General features: G+C 42.1%; 1 protein-coding gene across 1 annotated transcript; it reads right to left on the reverse strand.

Annotated features, from left to right (window-relative positions):
• Positions 1 to 3,402: 3,402 nt before the first annotated feature.
• Positions 3,403 to 19,252, reverse strand: LOC100136418 (GDP-L-fucose synthase). Its single transcript, XM_014169198.2, has 10 exons — positions 18,952 to 19,252; positions 9,982 to 10,142; positions 9,721 to 9,835; positions 9,252 to 9,380; positions 9,073 to 9,146; positions 7,064 to 7,197; positions 6,369 to 6,500; positions 6,194 to 6,273; positions 5,950 to 6,049; positions 3,403 to 5,727 (listed from the first exon to the last, which is right to left on the reverse strand). The coding sequence occupies exons 2-10, from the start codon at positions 10,140 to 10,142 to the stop codon at positions 5,672 to 5,674; spliced, it is 981 nt and encodes a 326-aa protein (XP_014024673.1). The 5' UTR covers positions 18,952 to 19,252; the 3' UTR covers positions 3,403 to 5,671.
• Positions 19,253 to 19,786: the final 534 nt, after the last annotated feature.

The following is a 19,786-nucleotide window of genomic DNA, read 5'->3' on the forward strand; positions in this document are numbered from 1 at the left end:
GAGGACAACAATTCAAGTTGTTTCTGTCAATGAGGTATTGCTCTTGATGTGATTGGAGGGAAGCCCTTGACACTTTTATTTTTTGGTACGCTACGACCATTCACAGTTGAGCTCACTCAGTGTAGAGCAACGCGTATCGACTATTATATTATAAAAAAATGTATCAAGGGAGATCAAATGCTCGCTGGCTTCCCTTGCATTCAATGCTACGGGTGGCAACGAGACAGCATCAGATAGACGGCCTACAGAGACAGAGGGGCGCTGTTTCGCTCGCATCAATAGCCTATAGTCACATCATGCAGCCCATATGTTTTATTTCTAATACATTAAGATTTGTATCATTCACAACTAAAGTTGCCAAATACGTCTATTACGCTAGATTTAGAGTTGTTTCAAATGATCACTTTTAGGTTCAACATATCCACTTCACATGCACACTCGCTCCGGAATGGGATAAATATCCTTTCTATTTTATTCAGCTAAGTTCAATTATATTCTTCTTACTATAAAATCATATAATATAAAAGGGAATGGGACTTATACAAAATATTTTGTCAGCTAAATGAACAAGCCTACAGCCTATGGCATGGACATTAGCATAGTTCATTCTTCATGTGTTTCTTTAGACCTGACTAAAATAATGTACATGTTCCAGAAGCACGCATCAGCGGCTTGTATAAGTGGAGGGAGGCCTGGAGATGCTAAACTTTGTTAATTAACTGTAAATTACCGTGAGACCGGCAGACTTTTGCATGACAATAACCGTCTGACAAAATTAAATGACTGCCACAGCCCTACCAATGATGACATCATATAAGATCACTTTATGCCACACCCCATGCACTATGTTTATAGAGGAACAAATGGTTACTTGTACTGTGGTGTTGTACTTGTACTGTGGTGGGCTAGTAGACTGATTTGATCAGAGGTATTTGATACAAGTTGGTCCAGCTCTGGAGGTCAAAAAAACATATTTCCTTAAATGACCAACAATTGTCCACTCTCACTGGAGTTTAAACATCTTCCACTTTCTCCTGTTAATTTAATATAGAAATATCATTTTCACCATTGTGACAGGCACAAGACCGAGGGACAGACATACAAAGTGCACGTTTCAGATTGACCTCATTACAGCCGGGCTGCACAGAACCCCTGATTTACAAATCACTTTGTATCTCAAATAACTACTCATTATGTGATCAAGATTAGCTATTCTGTGCCTTACCTTGCTCAAACTGATCTCCTCAAACATGCACATTTTCTCTTCCTCTCTCCTCCTGTCCCCTGGTAGCTCTGTGTCTGGCGGGCAGCTGTGCAATGGCACTACCAGGACGGGACAGCCATGTAAGAAGATGGCGGTGCTGGGACTGGGGTACTGCCATGTCCACGAGGGTGGGTATATCTTCTACAACTGCCTCTGAACAACACCATGGCTGCATCCCAAATGGCACCCTATTCCATGCATAGGGCACTACTTTTGACCAGGGCACACTCTAGTTCCCAAAAGCCCATTGAAGACTTCCACCATTTCAAAGTAGTTAACTGGGTGGGACTTCCTATGGGTTAAGGAAGGATCACATAATTCTATTCAGGTCACAAAGACAGATCAGCCAATGAATTATACTTGTGAGGAAATGTTCCATAACGGCAGGCGGCAGTAAATCGGCAACTTTGGCTTTATACCCGTCTTAACAAACTCTAGGTGGCAGTGTGCACCCTTTGTTTGTTTGCCAACTCAGAAGTAGTAAGAAGAAAATTGACTTCAAAATAGAGACGGCCTTAATGGCGCTTGCCTTTCTCTCAGATGCAGAATGGCACAGATGCGATGTGGAAGTCTATGGGAATAGCCTTCCATTTGGGATGCAAACCCTGCCCCGACCAGTGGTGAGGTACTACCTGAAATGTTCCTAATAAGAACACTGATGTTTTCCTTTGCAAACATGTTTGCTAGTGTGCCCTACTCGACAGCCGTCATGTGATCATCCTCCCAGGAGGACCAGTAAGTACCTGGGCTATTCTCCTACTCTTATTTTTCTTTTAACCAATTTAGTTACCATGGTTTCTCTGTTGCCGTCTCTAAAGCAATGACCAGTTGTCATGAGTATTAACCGTATGTCTGTGTGGATGAAAGCGCTTGCCTGTGACATCCCGTATAGGAGGATACTTGCCTCTGTCTGGCTGCAAATGTGAAAGTACTGTGGTAAAGCTGTGGTCTCAAGCTTTATTACAGTACTAAACAAAGTTACAATATTCTACAAGGGATTATGGAGGCAGGATTGTTTGCACCCTGTGTGTACAATAGGCATGATAGACCAGTCTCTTTGCTTATGGTTGTGTAGATTTGTAGTTTGCATTTGAGTTATGGAGAGGACTAGGGAGCAAATTCTAACATTCACTGAAGTTGAATTTTCCCTTAGTCATGTACTGATGTCAATGTAGCAGTTAAGATTTGCCCATAAAGCACTAAATCGCTCTAATAAGGTACTCTTGATTTTACTAAAGGTTTGGACTGTGATGTTGGGAATTATTTTTTTCTTCTCTGAACTATTTTGGTACTTTGAGTTTGAATGTCACCTATGCAAATGTTTCTGCCTGAAAAGCAAAGTTAGTATAATCATTTCTATGTGCCCTTGTCATCTGGGAAGAGCAGGACACTGCATACCACATTCAATTAGTAAATGTTATATCTTAAAGTAAATTACGTGAAAAGAAAGTTCAATGACACGCTTTGACTATATTAGTAGACTAGGGGATGGCTTCCCAGACACAGATTAAGCCTAGTCCTGGACTATGGAGATTCTAAATTGAGCTTGCCTTTAGTCCAAGACTAGCCTTAATCTGTGTCTGGGAAACCGGCTCTAGAATCCATTATTAATCCAACTTGAAATTATGCCACATTCACATGCCATCAGAAACTGGGAACCTTCGTGTTGAAATGAATGTAAATTTATGTAGAGCTTCATATTGGCTCATTCTGATACTTCCCAAATTGGAAACTCAGGAACATCGTTCTACGCGTTAGCAAGTTGGAAAATTCACCAATGAATACTCCCCTGGTAGGTCACTCCCAAGTATTTTTTAAGTTTATGGGGACCACTGTACAACAAAAACATTGGTCTCAGAGCACTGAAATTATGCATTGCAACAGATTTAGCTAAGAATTTAAATCTATACACCACTGATCAACCAGACAGGTGTTCCACATGCCTTACCTCACCCCACATGGTGTAGAATGAAGTTTCAATGGTCTGGGGTGAATTTCCCCCACTAATGGTTAAGGTTTGGATTGGGGTAGGGTAAGCTGATCCTAGAGAACTTCACCCAGGAGCCACAACACTGCTTCACTGTTCTGCACCAAGGCAAGACTGAAAGTAGTTGTACAATGACACCCAGACTTAATGGTTAAAATAAACATTCTTCATTTATTCTCAGCCCGCCACCAATATACATACTGCACCCTTTAAAACAATTAGTTTTTTTTGTAAAGAAAGATATAAAAGAACCTCTCAAACCACCTAGTATTCTCCACTGGACAAATAAAACGCATGTAAAGTGTTGAAATAAAAGATCCCAGAAATGTTCCATACGCACAAAAAGCTTTTCACTCAAATCTTGTGCACAAATTTGTTTACATCCGTTAGTGGGCATTTTTCTTGGCCAAGAAAAATCCTTCCACTTTACAGATGTGGCATAACAAGAAGCTGATTAAACAGCATGCTCATTACACAGGTGTACCTTGTGCTGGAGACATATGACCAATCAAATGTGCAGTTGTCACACCACAATGCCACATATGTCTGAAGTTGAGGGAGCGTGCACATGGCATGCTGACTGCAGGAATGTCCACCAGAGCTGTTGCCAAATCATTTCAAGTTCATTTCTCTACCATACGCTGCCTCAAACGTCGTTTTAGAGAATTTGTCAGTATGTCCAACCAGCCTCACGACCGCAGACCACGTATATGGAGTCGTGCGGGCGAGTGGTTTGTTGATGTCAACGGAGTGCCTGATGGTGGCAGTGGGGTTATGGTATGGGCAGGCATAAGCTATGGACAATAAACACAATTGCATTTTATCAATGGCAATTTCAATACACAGAGATACTGTGATGAGATCCTGAGGCCCGTTTTCTTTTTTTTAAGGTATCTGTATTCCCAGTCATGTGAATGCCATAGATTAGGACCAAATGAACATATTTCAATTGACTGATTTCCTTATATGAAGTAACTCAGTCAAATCTTTGAATTTGTTGTATATTGAACAAAAATATAAACCCAACATGCATCAGATGATAAAGTAGACAAATTGAGAGTAGTGTGAACAGAATTCACCAGAGCCTTCCTATTGTGGTTTATTTTTGGACAATTCTATTCCTATGGTGTAGGCATGGTTATAGCGAGGGGGACAGGGGAGACGAGACAGTGGAGTCCTGCTGGTCACTCCAGACATAAATTGATAGGATGCGTCCCAAATGGTACCCTATTCCCTACATAGTGCCATAGGGCTCTGGTCCAAAGTAGTGTACTATATTGGGAATATGATGCAGTTTGGGACTCCTCCAAAGCGGTTTAGAACGTTCAGACAAGCCCAAACTTCACATTCTTCAAGGAATTTCAGCGACATGATCAGGACCACATTACATCTTCTCTAATTTATTGGCGTTCGCACAAATGTAAAGTGCATGCCACCACCTACATTTAACATTATAATTATTCCACAAAACTGAGAGATCAACTCAGACACTACAAGCTACACTGCCATGTTGTGCACGGTCAATTCCCCTCACTCCAGCACGAGCCCACATCAATCTGACAAGACAATGTAATGGCAGATAACGTTCTTCATGTGAGGTCTGATTAGTACATTCTTCAGTTCTAGAACCTTCAGCTCCTGAAGGTTTGACTCCCCATGACCCCCTCTTCCTGCTCCTGCCTTCCTGGGTCTGGTTGCTTGACAGCCAATCAGATCAAGTATAGGTAACTGCATACTTTAAGTGTGACTGAATAGTGGGAGTTTCAAAAGAAGTGAGTGGATCAACAGTGATGGATGTAACATCAGGGGGGGATTTTACTAAACTAACATATGGAATTGTTTTAAGACGGTCATACCATGGATCATTTAGCTATTTGATTTAGAATTGTAGGTCCCCTGTAGGTATCACCAATTTTTGGGGGGGATAAAATATTGAATTTGGCTTTTACTACTATAACATTTACATTTAAGTCATTTAGCAGACGCTCTTATCCAGAGCGACTTACAAATTGGTGCATTCACCTTATGATATCCAGTGGAACAACCACTTTACAATAGTGCATCTAAATCTTTTAGGGGGGGGGGTTAGAAGGATTACTTTATCCTATCCTAGGTATTCCATAGCAACACACTCACATTGATTACAATTTTGGACAGGTACCTAGTACCTAACATTACATTTAGAATGTAACCTACCCAACCCTGGTGGTAGGTTAGGAAAAGGGTTAGCTAAAATGCTACAGTTGTCAACAATCAACTCGTCATGCAGCCCAATCTGCCACGCAAAACGGTCTTGAGTGGCAACAAATCTGCCCAATTAGCTGATTCGCTTTCCATACACCCGCTTCTGTTGATCCTCCCACTTTCAGACACACTCCATGTATGCAGTTACCCATGACTCAATCATATTGAAGGAATATTCACTTGCGGGCATTGTCGTAATTGGCCACGAACCAATCACACGTCTGCTTCAAAGCTGTGACAGAGGGATGAGGGAAGAACAACAAGGAAAATCAGCAATTGCGAACGTTAATAAAAAGATGGCCGAATACAGATATAGTTTTTGAACTACAGTGTGCAACATGGTTCAATGTGCAAAAAACAAACAAAATAATAATAATTTAAAAAAGTTGTAAAAAAATCAGCCCAATCAATTTTGTTTTTTTTCTCTAATTGCCGGTGTTGGAGAAGGAGGTACCTTGTTTGAAGGGGGTAAAGGTGAAGTTGGGATGGTACCGCAGCAGCTTGGCGTTGCTGGCAGTCTTCTTGAACTGACCGTCCGCTTTGGTAGTGTCATACTGGAGGTCATGAGTTAGGGAATCAAACTGCCACTACTACTGGCAGGTTGTGCGTGTGTGATAGAGAGAGAATGAGTACAAGAGAGAGGGAGTGTGGTGTGTGTTAGCGCTGTAATCTGGCCATGCAGCCAGGTGAAAGGATACAGTCACTTGACCTTTGAACCCCAGCGCCTCGACGACGGCATCGGCTGCCTCCTTGATGGACACCTCATCCTCCTCACCAACTAAAATACAAAGCGAGAGAGGGAGACAAAACTGAATCCTGAAAATAATTTTTTGTTTAATGTGTGTGTTTATGCGTGTGTGTGTGTGCGCTCACCAGACAGTATGATGGGGTCCACCTCATGGTACTCTCTCAGCACCCAGAGGAAGAGACGAGCCAGGTCCAATGAGTAGATGAACTGCCTTCTGGGAGTTCCTGAGCCCCACACCACCAGCGGACTGCCCTCCTCTAACACACGGATGAGTAAAGGCTTGTTAGGAGAAATATAATTTCCCGTGGGCAGATTCTGCATGTAGACAGAGAGAATCTACCAGGGATGAATGGGACGTGTGAGATCCGAGCAGCATTAGTTCAGTTATTTTGATTTTTTTTAATCACTGGTTAATTGGATGTATTAGGACTGGGCGAAGGTGGTGCTAAAACTGCTTTGCCTCGAGTGCTTCGCGCATGTGCCCACACGGATCAGAAAATAGGTTCTTTGGCTGAGAGCTTCCTTTCGTGAGGGTGGAGATGTCGTTTATGGCAGAACTATGAATTTCTAACACTATGAATACAGAACTTAAATCACGCAGCTGACCAAATTCTGCAAATCTGGATTAACAGAGATTAGATGTAGGGAGGTACACTGTAAAGGTTTTATACATTTAATAAATATTATACACATATACATTCAGAGCTATAAACCAAATTGCAGTATACAGACCCCAAAAAGATAGCAGGCTACAGTTGGCTGGAGAATAAAGAAATAGATATCGTTATAGCTATTAGTGAGTGTTGTGTAGTTATCTTACTCTGAGCAATGTAGGCTTTGTGTATGAGACCTGGTAGTACATGTCCATCCTCAATGTTGAAGTTATCATGAGGACCAAACACATTTGTTGGTATCACTGCTGTGTAGCACCGCCCATGCTTCTGGTGATACGCCCTGCAACACACACAACCCACTAATCCATGAACATGCACACAGAGCCATATACACTACATGGCCAAAAGTATTTAGACACCTGCCCGTCCAAAATCATGGGCATTAAAATGAAGTTGGTCCCCCCCCTTTTGCTGCTATAACAGTATCCACTCTTCTAGGAAGGCTTTCCACTAGATGTTGGAACATTGCTGCAGGGACTTGCTTCCATTCAGCCACAAGAGCATTATTGAGGTCAGGCACTGATATTGGGCGATTAGGCCTGGCTTGCAGTCGGTGTTCCAATTCATCCCAAAGGTGTTAGATGGGGTTGAGGTCAGGGCTCTGTGCAGGCCAGTCAAGTTCTTACACACCGATCGACAAACCATTTCTGTATGGACCTCGCTTTGTGCACGGGGGCATTGTTATGCTAAAACAGGAAACACAGAATCTTATAGAATGTCATTGTATGCTGTAGCATTAAGATTTCCCTCACTGAAACTAAGGGGCCTAGCCCAAACCATGAAAAACAGCCCCAGACCATTATACCTCCTCCACCAAACTTTAAAGTTGGCACTATGCATTGGGGCAGGTAGCGTTCTCCTGGCATCCGCCAAAACCAGATTCATCCATCGGACTGCCAGATGGTGAAGCGGGATTCAACACTCCAGAGAAAACGTTTCCTCAACTCCAGAGTCCAATGGCAGCATGCTTTACACCACTCCAGTCAACGCTTGGCATTGTGCATGGTGACGCTACGCGCTTCAGGACTCGGCAGTCCCGTTCTGAGAGCTTATGTGACCTACCACATGGCGGCTGACAAGTTTTTGCTCCTAGACGTTTCCACTTCACAATAACAGCACTTACAGTTGACAGGGGTAGCATCTAGCAGGGCAGAAACTTGATGGAAAGGTGGCATCCTATGAAAGTGCCATGTTGAAAGGCACTGAGCTCTTCAGTACGGGGCATTCTACTGCCAAAGTGTATGGAGATAGCATGGCTGTGTGCTCAATTTTATACACTGGTCAGCAATGAGTGTGGCTGAAATAGTCTAATTCAATTTGAAGGGGTGTCCACATACTTTTGGCCATACTAAGCACTTGGTTTGAAATCCTTCAGAACTAACATTGATAAGAACATCAAAAATCGGCATAAAGTAATAAAATGAAGACGGCACTTCATCAAGCCTAATTTCACACCATAGCCTGCTGAATTTGCAATAACTCTTGGATTGATGTTTCAGCATTATCCCAACGAAGAGTTCCAGGTTCGACTAGCCACGTGCGACATGCCTGCTAGCTTTAGCAGGACAAGCAATATCCATGGTCGAAGTACGGATGAAGCCAGAGCTGGAACACGAAGGAAACTGAAGCTGGCTAGCTTTAGAAAACCGTGAGTAGATCTAGCTTCAAATCGTAGTATATCCTTCTGGTCTCCCTTGTAATAAAGGTAAAAGACATGCTCCGGAACTTTGGTGACTACTAAGTATTTTTTTTAAACCTCCCGCTTTGGGCTGGATGTGTTAATGTAGTTATTACATGCATAATCTATGAGCAGAATTACTGTCTTACCTCAATTAGCCACGACATCCCTAGTTTGAAAGCGACTTTTCTAGAAGCTGTGCTGCGCCATTTCCCCCAATTTGTTTTACTGTGGGCCAGCCCCCTTGCAATTCGAGTTCCAGCCAATTAGCTTTAGCCCCTTGCCATTTGAGTGACAGCTAGGAAGATGCACACAGCAGAGCGAGAGAAATCGCAACAACGTGGTGCACATATCTGCACATGTGACATAGTACGCACATTTCGGGGACCACTTTTGTCTCGTGAGCGCTAGTTTCATAACTGGCTAAAAAGTACACAAAAGTACCGGAGAATCTCTTTAAATAAAACAAGAACACACCTATTGTGGACATCGATCATTCTCTTAGCGTAGGCGTAACCATAGTTAGACTCATGAGGAGGGCCGTTGTGGATCTGGAAAAAAAAGAGAGACATGATGGTAGTTGACTACACACACACACACACGCCGTTACCATGGTCACTACACACACACACACACACACACACACACACAGTTACCATGGTCTCGTCGATGGGGTAGGTGGTCTTGTCAGGGAAGATGCAGGTGGAGAGACAAGAGACCACCCTGACAGCATCTACCTCGTGTGCTGCCTGAAGAACGTTGTCATTGATGTAGATATTGTTCCTCTGGAGAACATGGATGGATGGATGGATGGATGGATGAATACATTGGTAAATATACATGATCAAAATCACACATGGATGGATAAGTTTGAGTCCCCATTGGTACCCTATTCACGATATACTATAGTGTACTACTTCTGACCAGGGACTATAGTTAGTGATTAGGGTGCCAATAGGGATGTGTCAACTTGCACACTCCCCATCATGGATTTTAAGACATAGGATTGGTAAAAGTTTCCACCATTGTAAAAGTAATGTGAGAAAATTGTGCAAGTGCACACTTCGGGAACAGTGTGGAGAATCGGGATGCAGCCCGTTTCATCACAACTCCTGAACCACTTACCCAGAAGTCTAGGTTGGCCCTCATGTTCTTGAAGAGCCCTCCCACCATGGCTGCCAGGTGGATGATATGGGTGGGCTGGTGCTTCTGAAACACTGCCCGTGTCTCACCCATGTCCCTGAGGGAGCACACACACACACACACAAGTTAGCTTGACTTTTCAAAGACACAGGAACTCAGAGGCTGGGCTACAAAGCCACCCAGAGCAAGGACTGAGGCAGGCGAGGGAATGTTGGGTCAGGTGTGTGTGTGTGTAGCTCTCACATGAGGTTTGCATCCTTAGACGAGAGGAAGATCCACTCCTCTCCCTCCCTGGCCCCTCCCTCCTCTTTGACCACATGTTCTATGGCCCTGCCCACCAGACCAGTTCCCCCAGTCACCAACACCCGCATAGGACCATTTTGATCCACTGTACGATCTCCCATCTGCGCACGCACACACAGAGAGAGAAATCAGGGGAGGGGAGCGAGAAACAGTGAATTGCTTACAATCTGTAGATCAGTGAAGTTCGAGGTAATCTATATTTGAAGTCGGAAGTTTACATACACCTTAGCCGAATACATTTAAACTCAGTCTCACAATTTCTGACATTTAATCCTAGTAAAAATTCCCTGTCTTAGGTCAGTTAGGATCACCACTTTATTTTAAGAATGTGAAATGTCAGAATAATAGTAGAGAGAAGGATTTCTTTCATCACATTCCCAGTGGGTCAGACATTTACATACACTCAATTAGTATTTGGTAGCATTGCCTTTAAATTGTTTAACTTGGGTCAAACGTTTTGGGTAGCCTTCCACAATAAGTTGGGTGAATTTTGACCCATTCCTCCTGACAGAGCTGGTGTTACTGAGTCAGGTTTGTAGGCCTCCTCGCTCGCACACACTTTTTCAGTTCTGCCCACACATTTTCTATAGGATTGAGGTCAGGGCTTTGATGGCCACTCCAATACCTTGACTTTGTTGTCCTTAAGCCATTTTGCCACAACTTTGGAAGTATGCTTGGGGTCATTGTGCATTTGGAAGACCCATTTGCTACCAAGCTTTAACTTCCTGACTGATGTCTTGAGATGTTGCTTCAATATATCCACATCATTTTCCACCCTCATGATGCCATCTATTTTGTGAAGTGCACCAGTCCCTCCTGCAGCAAAGCACCCCCACAACATGATGCTGCCACCCCCGTGCTTCACGGTTGGGATGGTGTTCTTTGGCTTGCGAGCATCCCCCCCTTTCCCTCCAAACATAACGGTGGTCATTATTGCCAAACAGTGCCATTTTTGTTTCACCAGACCAGAGGACATTTCTCCAAAGAGTACAATCTTTGTCTCCATGTGCAGTTGCAAACCGCAGTCTGGCTTTTTTATGGTGTTTCTGGAGCAGTGGCTTCTTCCTTGCTGAGCAGCCTTTCAGGTTATGGTGATATAGGACTAATTTTACTGTGGATAGAGATACTTTTGTACTCGTTTCCTCCAGCATCTTCACAAGGTCCATTGCTGTTGTTCTGGGATTGATTTGCACCAAAGTACATTCATCTCTAGGAGACCGAACGCGTCTCCTTCCTAAGCGGTATGACGGCTGCTTGGTCCCATGGTGTTTATACTTGCGTACTATTGTTTGTACAGATGAACGTGTGTGGAGGTCTACAATTTTTTTTCTGAGGTCTTGGCTGATTTCTTTTGATTTTCCATTATGTCAAGTCTTTACTTGAGTTTGAAGATACGCCTTGAAATACATCCACAGGTACACCTCCAGTTGACTCAAATGATGTCAATTAGCCTATCAGAAGCTTCTAAAGCAATTACATCATTTTCTGGAATTTTCCAAGCTGTTTGAAGGCAGTCAACTTAGTGTACAGTCGTGGCCAAAAGTTTTGAGAATGACACAAATATTAATTTTCAAAGTCTGCTGCCTCAGGTTATATGATGGCAATTTGCATATACTCCAGAATGTTATGAAGATTGATCAGATGAATTGCAAAGCCCAAGAAAGTCCAGCAAGCGCCAGGACCGTCTCCTAAAGTTGCGGGATCGGGGCACCACCAGTACAGAGCTTGCTCAGGAATGGCAGCAGGCAGGTGTGAGTGCATGTGCACGCACAGTGAGGCGAAGACTTTTGGAGGATGGCCTGGTGTCAAGAAGGGCAGCAAAGAAGCCACTTCTCTCCAGGAAAAACATCAGGGACAGACTGATATTCTGCAAAAGGTACAGGGATTGGACTGCTGAGGAATGGGTTAAAGTCATTTTCTCTGATGAATCCCCTTTCTGATTGTTTGGGGCATCCGGAAAAAAGCTTGTCCAGAGAAGACAAGGTGAGCGCTACCATCAGTCCTGTGTCATGCCAACAGTAAAGCATCCTGAGACCATTCAAATTTGCCTAAGAACACAGCCGTGAATAAAGAATGGTGCCAACACATCCTCCGAGAGTAACGTCTCCCAACCATCCAGGAACAGTTGTGGCGAACAATGCCTTTTCCAGAATGATGGAGCACCTTGCCATAAGGCAAAAGTGATAACTAAGTGGCTCAGGAAACAAAACATTGGTATTTTGGGTCCATGGCCAGGAAACCTGTGGTCAATCCTCAAGAGGTGGGTGGACGAACAAAAACCCACAAATTCTGACAAACTCCAAGCATTGATTATGCAAGAATGGGCTGCCATCAGTCAGGATGTGGCCCAGAAGTTAATTGACAGCATGCCAAGGCGGATTGCAGAGGTCTTGAAAAAGAAGGGTCAACACTGCAAATATTGACTCTGCATCAACTTCATGTAATTGTCAATAAAAGCCTTTGACACTTATGAAATGCTTGTAATAATACTTCAGTATTCCATAGTAACATCTGACAAATATATCTAAAGACACTGAAGCAGCAAACTTTGTGGAAATTAATATTTGTGTCATTCTCAAAACTTTTGGCCACGACTGTATGTAAACTTCTGACCCACTGGAATTGTGCTACAGTGAATTATAAGTGAAATAATCTGTCTGTAAACAATTGTTGGAAAAATTACTTGTGTCATGCACAAAGTAGAGGTCCTAACCAACTTGCCAAAACTATAGTTTGTTAACAAGAAATTTGTGGACTGGTTGAAAAACGAGTTCTAATGACTCCAACCTAAGTGTATGTAAACTACCGACTTCAACTGTACTTTGGAAGAAGGCTACAAAGTTATTTCATACAAATGGCAGGGAAATTACTTATCCCAAATTGATTGATGAATTTAGTGAAATAGGAATCAAGAATCAATTATACAAGAGTCACTAACAGACTAATCTCCAACAGCCGGCTCTTTCTTTCTGTGAAGCCTGGGGACGAGGTATACACACAGTATAGAAAAAAAAACATGAACTCAAGGTGCAATATGATCTACAGTTTGTCAAAGGGTGGGTGTGTGATACATACGCCTGCCTACACTTACAGGTTCCGGGACACGTAGTGAGACACGATGATGCATTGTCCCAGCATTTTAAAATGACATATTCAATTCCTTTAGTCACCAAGAAAGAATCCAAGAGGGAGTGGACTAAACAAACAGTCTGTTTGTGCTATCACAACTCCCTGTCACTCATTGTCATGTTTGGATGGCCAACGACAGCAATAGAGTACACAATAGTATTTATATAGATCTGGGTAGATTTTTACTAGGTTGAATATAGGCTATTAACCTAGGCTTTTTACTGGAAGAGGTAGAGGATGTAACTTCAAGGATGTAATTTCAAAAGCAAACAAACCACAAAAGTAAAATTGTATCTGATAAGATTTAGCCTAAGTGGAAAGTACACCATGTCCTTTATCTTGTCTCTAGATCCAAGGTCCTATTCTAGTTTCAAGAATTAGCCAATAGTCTACAATGCAATGAAGGAAAGAGGAAGCAGACAACACTGACAATGGGTTTTCTGTTTCTCAATGTTGTTGGATTGGACTTTCCCAAACGAAAGAACTAATTGGGCTTTAAGACTGTGCCTCAAAATTGTATACATGTATTTGGGTCAATGACATGTAGATTTCAAATTAAATATTTTCCAAAATCAACAACTAGACAATATACATTTTATGTTATGTATACTGTAAACACAGCATTCAACAATTTCTAAATACTTCGAGTTACAGTTCATAAGAAAATCATTCAATTGAAATAAATAATTGAGGCCCTAATCTATGGATTTCACGACTGGGAATACAGATATGCATCTGTTGGTCATATATACAGTACCTTAATAAAATCAAAGTAGGGGTGTGGATGAGGAAGCCAGTCTATCTTGTGTGACCACCATTTGCCACATCATGCTGTTGATTATGGCCTGTGGGATGTTGTCCCACTCGTCTTCAATGGCTGTGAGAAGTTGCTGAATATTGGCGGGAACTGTAACAAGCTGTTGTACGCGTCGATCCAGAGCATCCCAACATGCTCAACGGGTGACATTTCTGGTGAGTCTGCAGGCCATGGAAGAACTGGGACTTTTTCAGCATCCAGGAATTGTGTACAGATTCTTGCGACATGGGGCCGTGCATTATTAGGCTGAAACACGAGGTGATGGCGGCGGATGAATGGCACGACAATGGGCCTCAGGATCTCGTCACGGTATCTCTGTGCATTCAAATTGTAATCGATAAAATGCAATTGTGTTTTATGTCCGTAGCTTATGCCTGTCCATACCATAACCCCACCATGGTGAACTCTGTTCACAACGTTGACATCAGCAAACCGCTCGCCCACACAACTCCATACTACGGCTGGGCGGTATACCGTATTTTAGGATATACCGGTATAGATGCATGGACCGGTTTGAGTTTTTACTTTACCTTCTAACTGTACTTGAATGTTTGGTTTTTTAAATGCGATACACCGTGTGTAATGGCACTTTTTAAAATAGTTTACTCCACTACTGGAGTTCCCTCTCCATGCAGATTTCCACACAGACCTAGCCCCGCCCTCTGTCACTCAAGGAGCGCATTTGTTGTTGCTTGACCACGAGACACTTGCTTTCAGTCTGCATGGTCAATGCAGCACAAGCAACAACGTTGATGACGATGCAGTTTTCAGTTCGCTGCTTAATAGAAATCCACTACCGTCAATTAGACAACGATGAATTCTACCAATCTCTTACACTCAATCCTACAGAGGACCTAAAAACAGAATTGAAAGGGTTCCTCACAGAAAGGAGAATGGCTACATTTCAGACAATGAGTTCAGATTTATTTTCAATGGCAGGCCGCATATGGCTTCATTTTATCTTCTTCCAAAAGTCCACAAAAATCTTGAAAAACCCCCAGTCAGACCATTCATTAGTGGTATTAAAGGTCTGACAGAACCAATCTCCACGTACATTGATTACTTTACTATTACGCCTTTTCTGCCGTCACTCCCAGCCCATCTTCAAGATACCATAGATGTATTGAACAGAATTAAGGAATTTAACAATATAGGTACAGCTTCCTTTTTAGTCACCATGGATGTGGAGTCTCTATACACCACCATTGAACATGAACAAGGATTGGCAGCTATGTACCATTTCTTGAGTAACCGGCCTGAGATGGATGCCTCACACAGAATTCATTGTCTCACTGACTGAATGGACTCTCAATAATAACATCTTTGTCTTTCAGGACCATATTTTTAAACAAGTCAAAGGACGTGCCATGGGAGCTTGCTACAGCCTTTTCTACACTGGTTTGTACGTAGGTAAATTGGAAAATGACTTCATTATGTATCCTTCTTAAAAAAAATTTTAAAAAATGATTTGACCGGATTATAAGGTGGGGACGCTATATTGATGATGTTTACCTGTTCTGGTATGGCTCACAAGAACTTATTTGCTTCCACCAATACCTTAACAGCATTAATCCAATCAAACTAACTATGGAGTACAGCAAGGATAATCATTTTTTGGACCTTGACATCAGTAAAAATGACCAAGATTGTTTGTACACATCAATCTTTAGGAAGCCTACAGATGGGAATACCATTCTGAGGGCAGATAGCCTTTTGGGGTGGAAGCTAAAATAAAATATTCCATATGGCCAATTCCACAGTGTCGGCAGAATTTGCGATCAGGAAACAGACTACAGTGTCAAATCTGTTGAATTGCTTCTTGAAATCGGGGCTACAGAGCTCAGTTCCTGAAAGATGCAGGTATAAGGGCTGGACGACTTGTTGCGAAGGGGAGTGCCTCATGATGCACCAGAGAGTGTAATTTGTTACAAAATACAGCACTGAAGCAGAGAACATTAAAATAATAATTTAAAAGAATTGGGGAATCATCCAAAGTGATACGCTACTACGTAAAGTGTTCCCAGAGCCACCAGTCATAAGGTTTAAGAGAAGTCCTACCCTAAATTACAAATTAGTCTACAGCTATCTTACTGCTGACTCAAAAACTTGGCTAGACCACAAACCCAGGGGCTCTTTTAAATGACTCGCTCAATACGGAAGTGGTCAGATGACGCGGATGCTACACTACAGGACTGTTTTGCTAGCACAGACTGGAATATGTTCCAGGATTCAGCCAATGGCATTGAGGAATACACCACCTCAGTCATCGGCTTCATCAATAAGTGCATCGATGATGTCATCGCCACAGTGAGTGTACGTACATATCCCAACCAGAAGCCATGGATTACAGGCAACATCCGCATCGAGCTAAAGGCTAGAGCTGTAGCTTTCAAGGAGCGGGAGACTAATCCGGACGTTTATAAGAAATCCCGCTATGGCCTCATACGAACCATCAAACTATCATGGTCCAAACGTACCATAACAGTCGTGAAGAGGGCACGACAAAACCTTTTCCCACTCAGGAGACTGAAAAGATTTGGCATGGTCCCCAGATCCTCAAAAGGTTCTACAGCTGCACCATCAAGAGCATGCTGACCGGTTGCATCACCGCCTGGTATGGCAATGGACAGTAAGGCACTACAGAGGGTAGTGCGAGCCAAGCTTCCTGCCATCCAGGACCTATATAATAGGCGGTGTCAGAGGAAAGCCCATAAAATTGTCAGAGACTCCAGTCACCCAAGTTAGACTGTTTTCTCTGCTACCGCACGGCAAGCGGTACCGGAGCGCCAAGTCTAGGACCAAAAAGCTCCTCAACAGCTTCTACCCCAAAGTCATTAGACTGCTGAACAATTCATAAAAATCGCCAACGGACAATTTACATTGACACCCCCCCCGTACACTGCTGCTACTCGCTGTTTGTTACCTATGCATAGTCACTTCACCCCCAACTACATGTACAGATTACCTCAACTAGCCTGTACCCCTGCACACTGACTCGGTACCGGTGCCCCTTGTATATAGCCTCGTTATTGTTACTTTTTATTTTAGCCTACTTGGTAAATATTTTCTTCTTGAACTGCACTGTTGGTTAAGGGCTTGTAAGTAAGCATTTCACGGTAAAGTCTACACTTGTATTCGGCTCATGTGGCAAATAAAGTTGGATTTGAAATGCAATCAGTGCAACCATTTATTGCACAGAAAAAGTATTTTGTTGACACAGCTTCTAAAATGGAGTATCAAGTCAAGCATTTAATTAACTGCAAAACCACGCATGTCATCTACAGATTGGAATGTCCACAGTGCAAGGTGTTCTACATTGTACGGACAAAGAGACACCTTCAAGACCGCTTTGGAACAGCTTTTTCCAATCAAAACTGATTTGAAGAGAGAGAGAGTGGTTACATAATACAAAATGTAATGAGTACTTTTGGGTGTCAGGGTAGAGTAAAAAGTACATTATTTTCTTTAGAAATGTAGTGAAGTAAAAGTAAAAGTTGTTAAAAATATAAATAGTAAAGTACAGATACCCCAAAAAGCTACTTAAGTAGTACTTTCAAGTATTTTTACACCACTATTTTCTAACTACAGAATTTAAATAACAATTATATTTACATGATTCCAACTGTTCATCCAAGTGTTTTGCTCTAGATCGTAAGTCAAATCGCAACATATGGTTATTGTTGGCCCATATCGTGCAGCCCTACGCTGCAGTGTGGAAATTATCTCAAATGAGTGCAGGAAATGCAGAAATTTATAAAAATGCTGAAAATTGTTTTATACTGTTCAATTCAACCAAAAAACATTCAGAATGGATTATGACCCATTGAAATCACTTAGAGTGTGTTGCCACCGGAGGGTCACGCACACTACTCAAAATATATTTAGAACTTATTATTAAAAAACATAACACCATAAAAAATTTGAAGAATAACATAATATTATATTTTGGCCATATCATCCAGCCCTACTCCATACACACTGTCTGCAGTTGTGAGGCCGATTGGACATACTGCCAAATTCTCTGAAACAATGTTGGAGGCAGCTTATGGTAAAGAAATGAACCTTTAATTTTCTGGCAACAGCTCTGGTGGACTTTCCTGGTCAGAATTCCAATTGCACACTAACTCAAAACTTGAGACATCTGTGGCATTGTGTTGAGTGACAAAACTGCACATTTTAGAGTGGCCTTTTATTGTCCCCAGCACAAGGGGCACCTGTATAATGATCATGCTGTTTAATCAGCTTCTTGATATACCACACCAGTCAGGTGGATGGATTATCTTGGCAAAGGAGAAATGCTCACTAACAGGGATGTAAACACATTTGTGCAAAACATTTGAGAGAAATTAGCTTTTTGTGCATATGGAACATTTCTGGAATCTTTTATTTCAGCTCATGAAACATGGGATGGACACTTTCCATGTTGCGTTGATATTTTTGTTCAGTATAGCTAAGTGTCTAAAATACCCTATGGGGGGGAAAAAAATGAATGGTGGTAAAACTATTTCGATTGATACTATATCCCTGTTTGACAGCTGGGTTTTATGGGGATTATGACACCTCAACTGTGGGGCTCTATTATCCCTTTAAACAGAACGTGTAAGGTCCTTGGACTAATAAGGAGTAACCCCTAGGCTCCTTTAGTCCAGTATTGGGCTAGGACGTCCCAAGGATTCTGTATAGCATGGACCATAGAGGAACATAATGTTATAGTTAGCTAGCCTTTGCAATTTAAGAGAAAATGTTATCTTGCTATAACGTTTTCTCAGCGGGTTGAACTGAACCAATGTTATTGTCTTGTGTGTCAGCAAGAGAATGCTTAGCTAGCTAACATAGTTAGTTAGACACGAACGGCTTTCGAAGGAAAAGCAAACAAATGTACATTTTACATAGCAACCTTTGTAATCGAAACTACAATTATTACTGGTAGCTAGCTACAGTTACATAAAACGTGTTTTACTTACCAGTTACTCCAGAGCTTGATTCTTCTTCTAGCTATGAAGTTAGATGCTTCTATTAAATGTAATTGTGATTCTGAACAGTCAACCCTCTACCAGTCTCAAGGAAGAACGTCTCTTCTTCTTCTTCTTCTTCTTCTTCTTCGATGAGGTTTAAGGGATGTTGGCATCTGTTAGATGTTGTATTACCGCCCCCTACTAGACTGGAGTACAACTCTCTTATACTCTGCTTGAATAAATAAATACATAAACAAATTTGCGCGATCGGTTTTCTATCGCTCATTTGCACGTCACGTCAATAACATCACGTTACCGTGTGGGAGGAGAGCGGGGTGGGGGTAGGTTGACCTCAGGTCTCCTCACTGGAAGCCCGAGGTAGGGGAAGCGGGGGAATCGTTCAAATAGCGCACCTCTAACTTTGTACAGTACTAACGCAACTAGTAAAATCAGTAACACTACGAAATGCTACCAAATAAACAACAATTCATTCATAATACTGCGAATATATAGTTTCACAGACATATTGTTGCATTTTTTTTCTGGTTTGTGCGAAATCGTTAAGAATAATATAAAACCAGTCTGCACACCACCAGGGTGAATTGGTTTAGTCTTGACTCTTGGTTGACAGTGTTTGGGTATGAGTAATGTATTGATGCTCGAGTGCCAAATCAACACAAAGGGCCAGGAAAAGGTCTAAGTCATCAGTTTCCCAGTTTAGGAAAAAGAGGAAAGAAGAAGAGAAATTAGAAAAAGATAAAGGTACACAGCTATGTTATCTCTTTATGAGTATAATATTACGCATTTAATGAAATAGGCTAGTATAACACGTATGTTTGTTAGC

This window comes from Salmo salar, chromosome ssa23 (assembly GCF_905237065.1).
Source record: "Salmo salar chromosome ssa23, Ssal_v3.1, whole genome shotgun sequence".
Taxonomy (NCBI): Eukaryota; Metazoa; Chordata; class Actinopteri; order Salmoniformes; family Salmonidae; genus Salmo; species Salmo salar.

Excerpts from the sequence above, each read along its gene's own strand:
- LOC100136418 (XM_014169198.2), bottom strand. The coding sequence starts at position 10,142 with ATGGGAGATCGTACAGTGGATCAAAATGGTCCTATGCGGGTGTTGGTG. Across the intron at positions 6,050-6,193 it reads GGTTCAAAGGTCAAGTGACT|TATGACACTACCAAAGCGGA; the intron begins GTATCCTTTCAC and ends CATGACCTCCAG. Across the intron at positions 5,728-5,949 it reads CTTTACCCCCTTCAAACAAG|CTTTGAAGCAGACGTGTGAT; the intron begins GTACCTCCTTCT and ends CCTCTGTCACAG.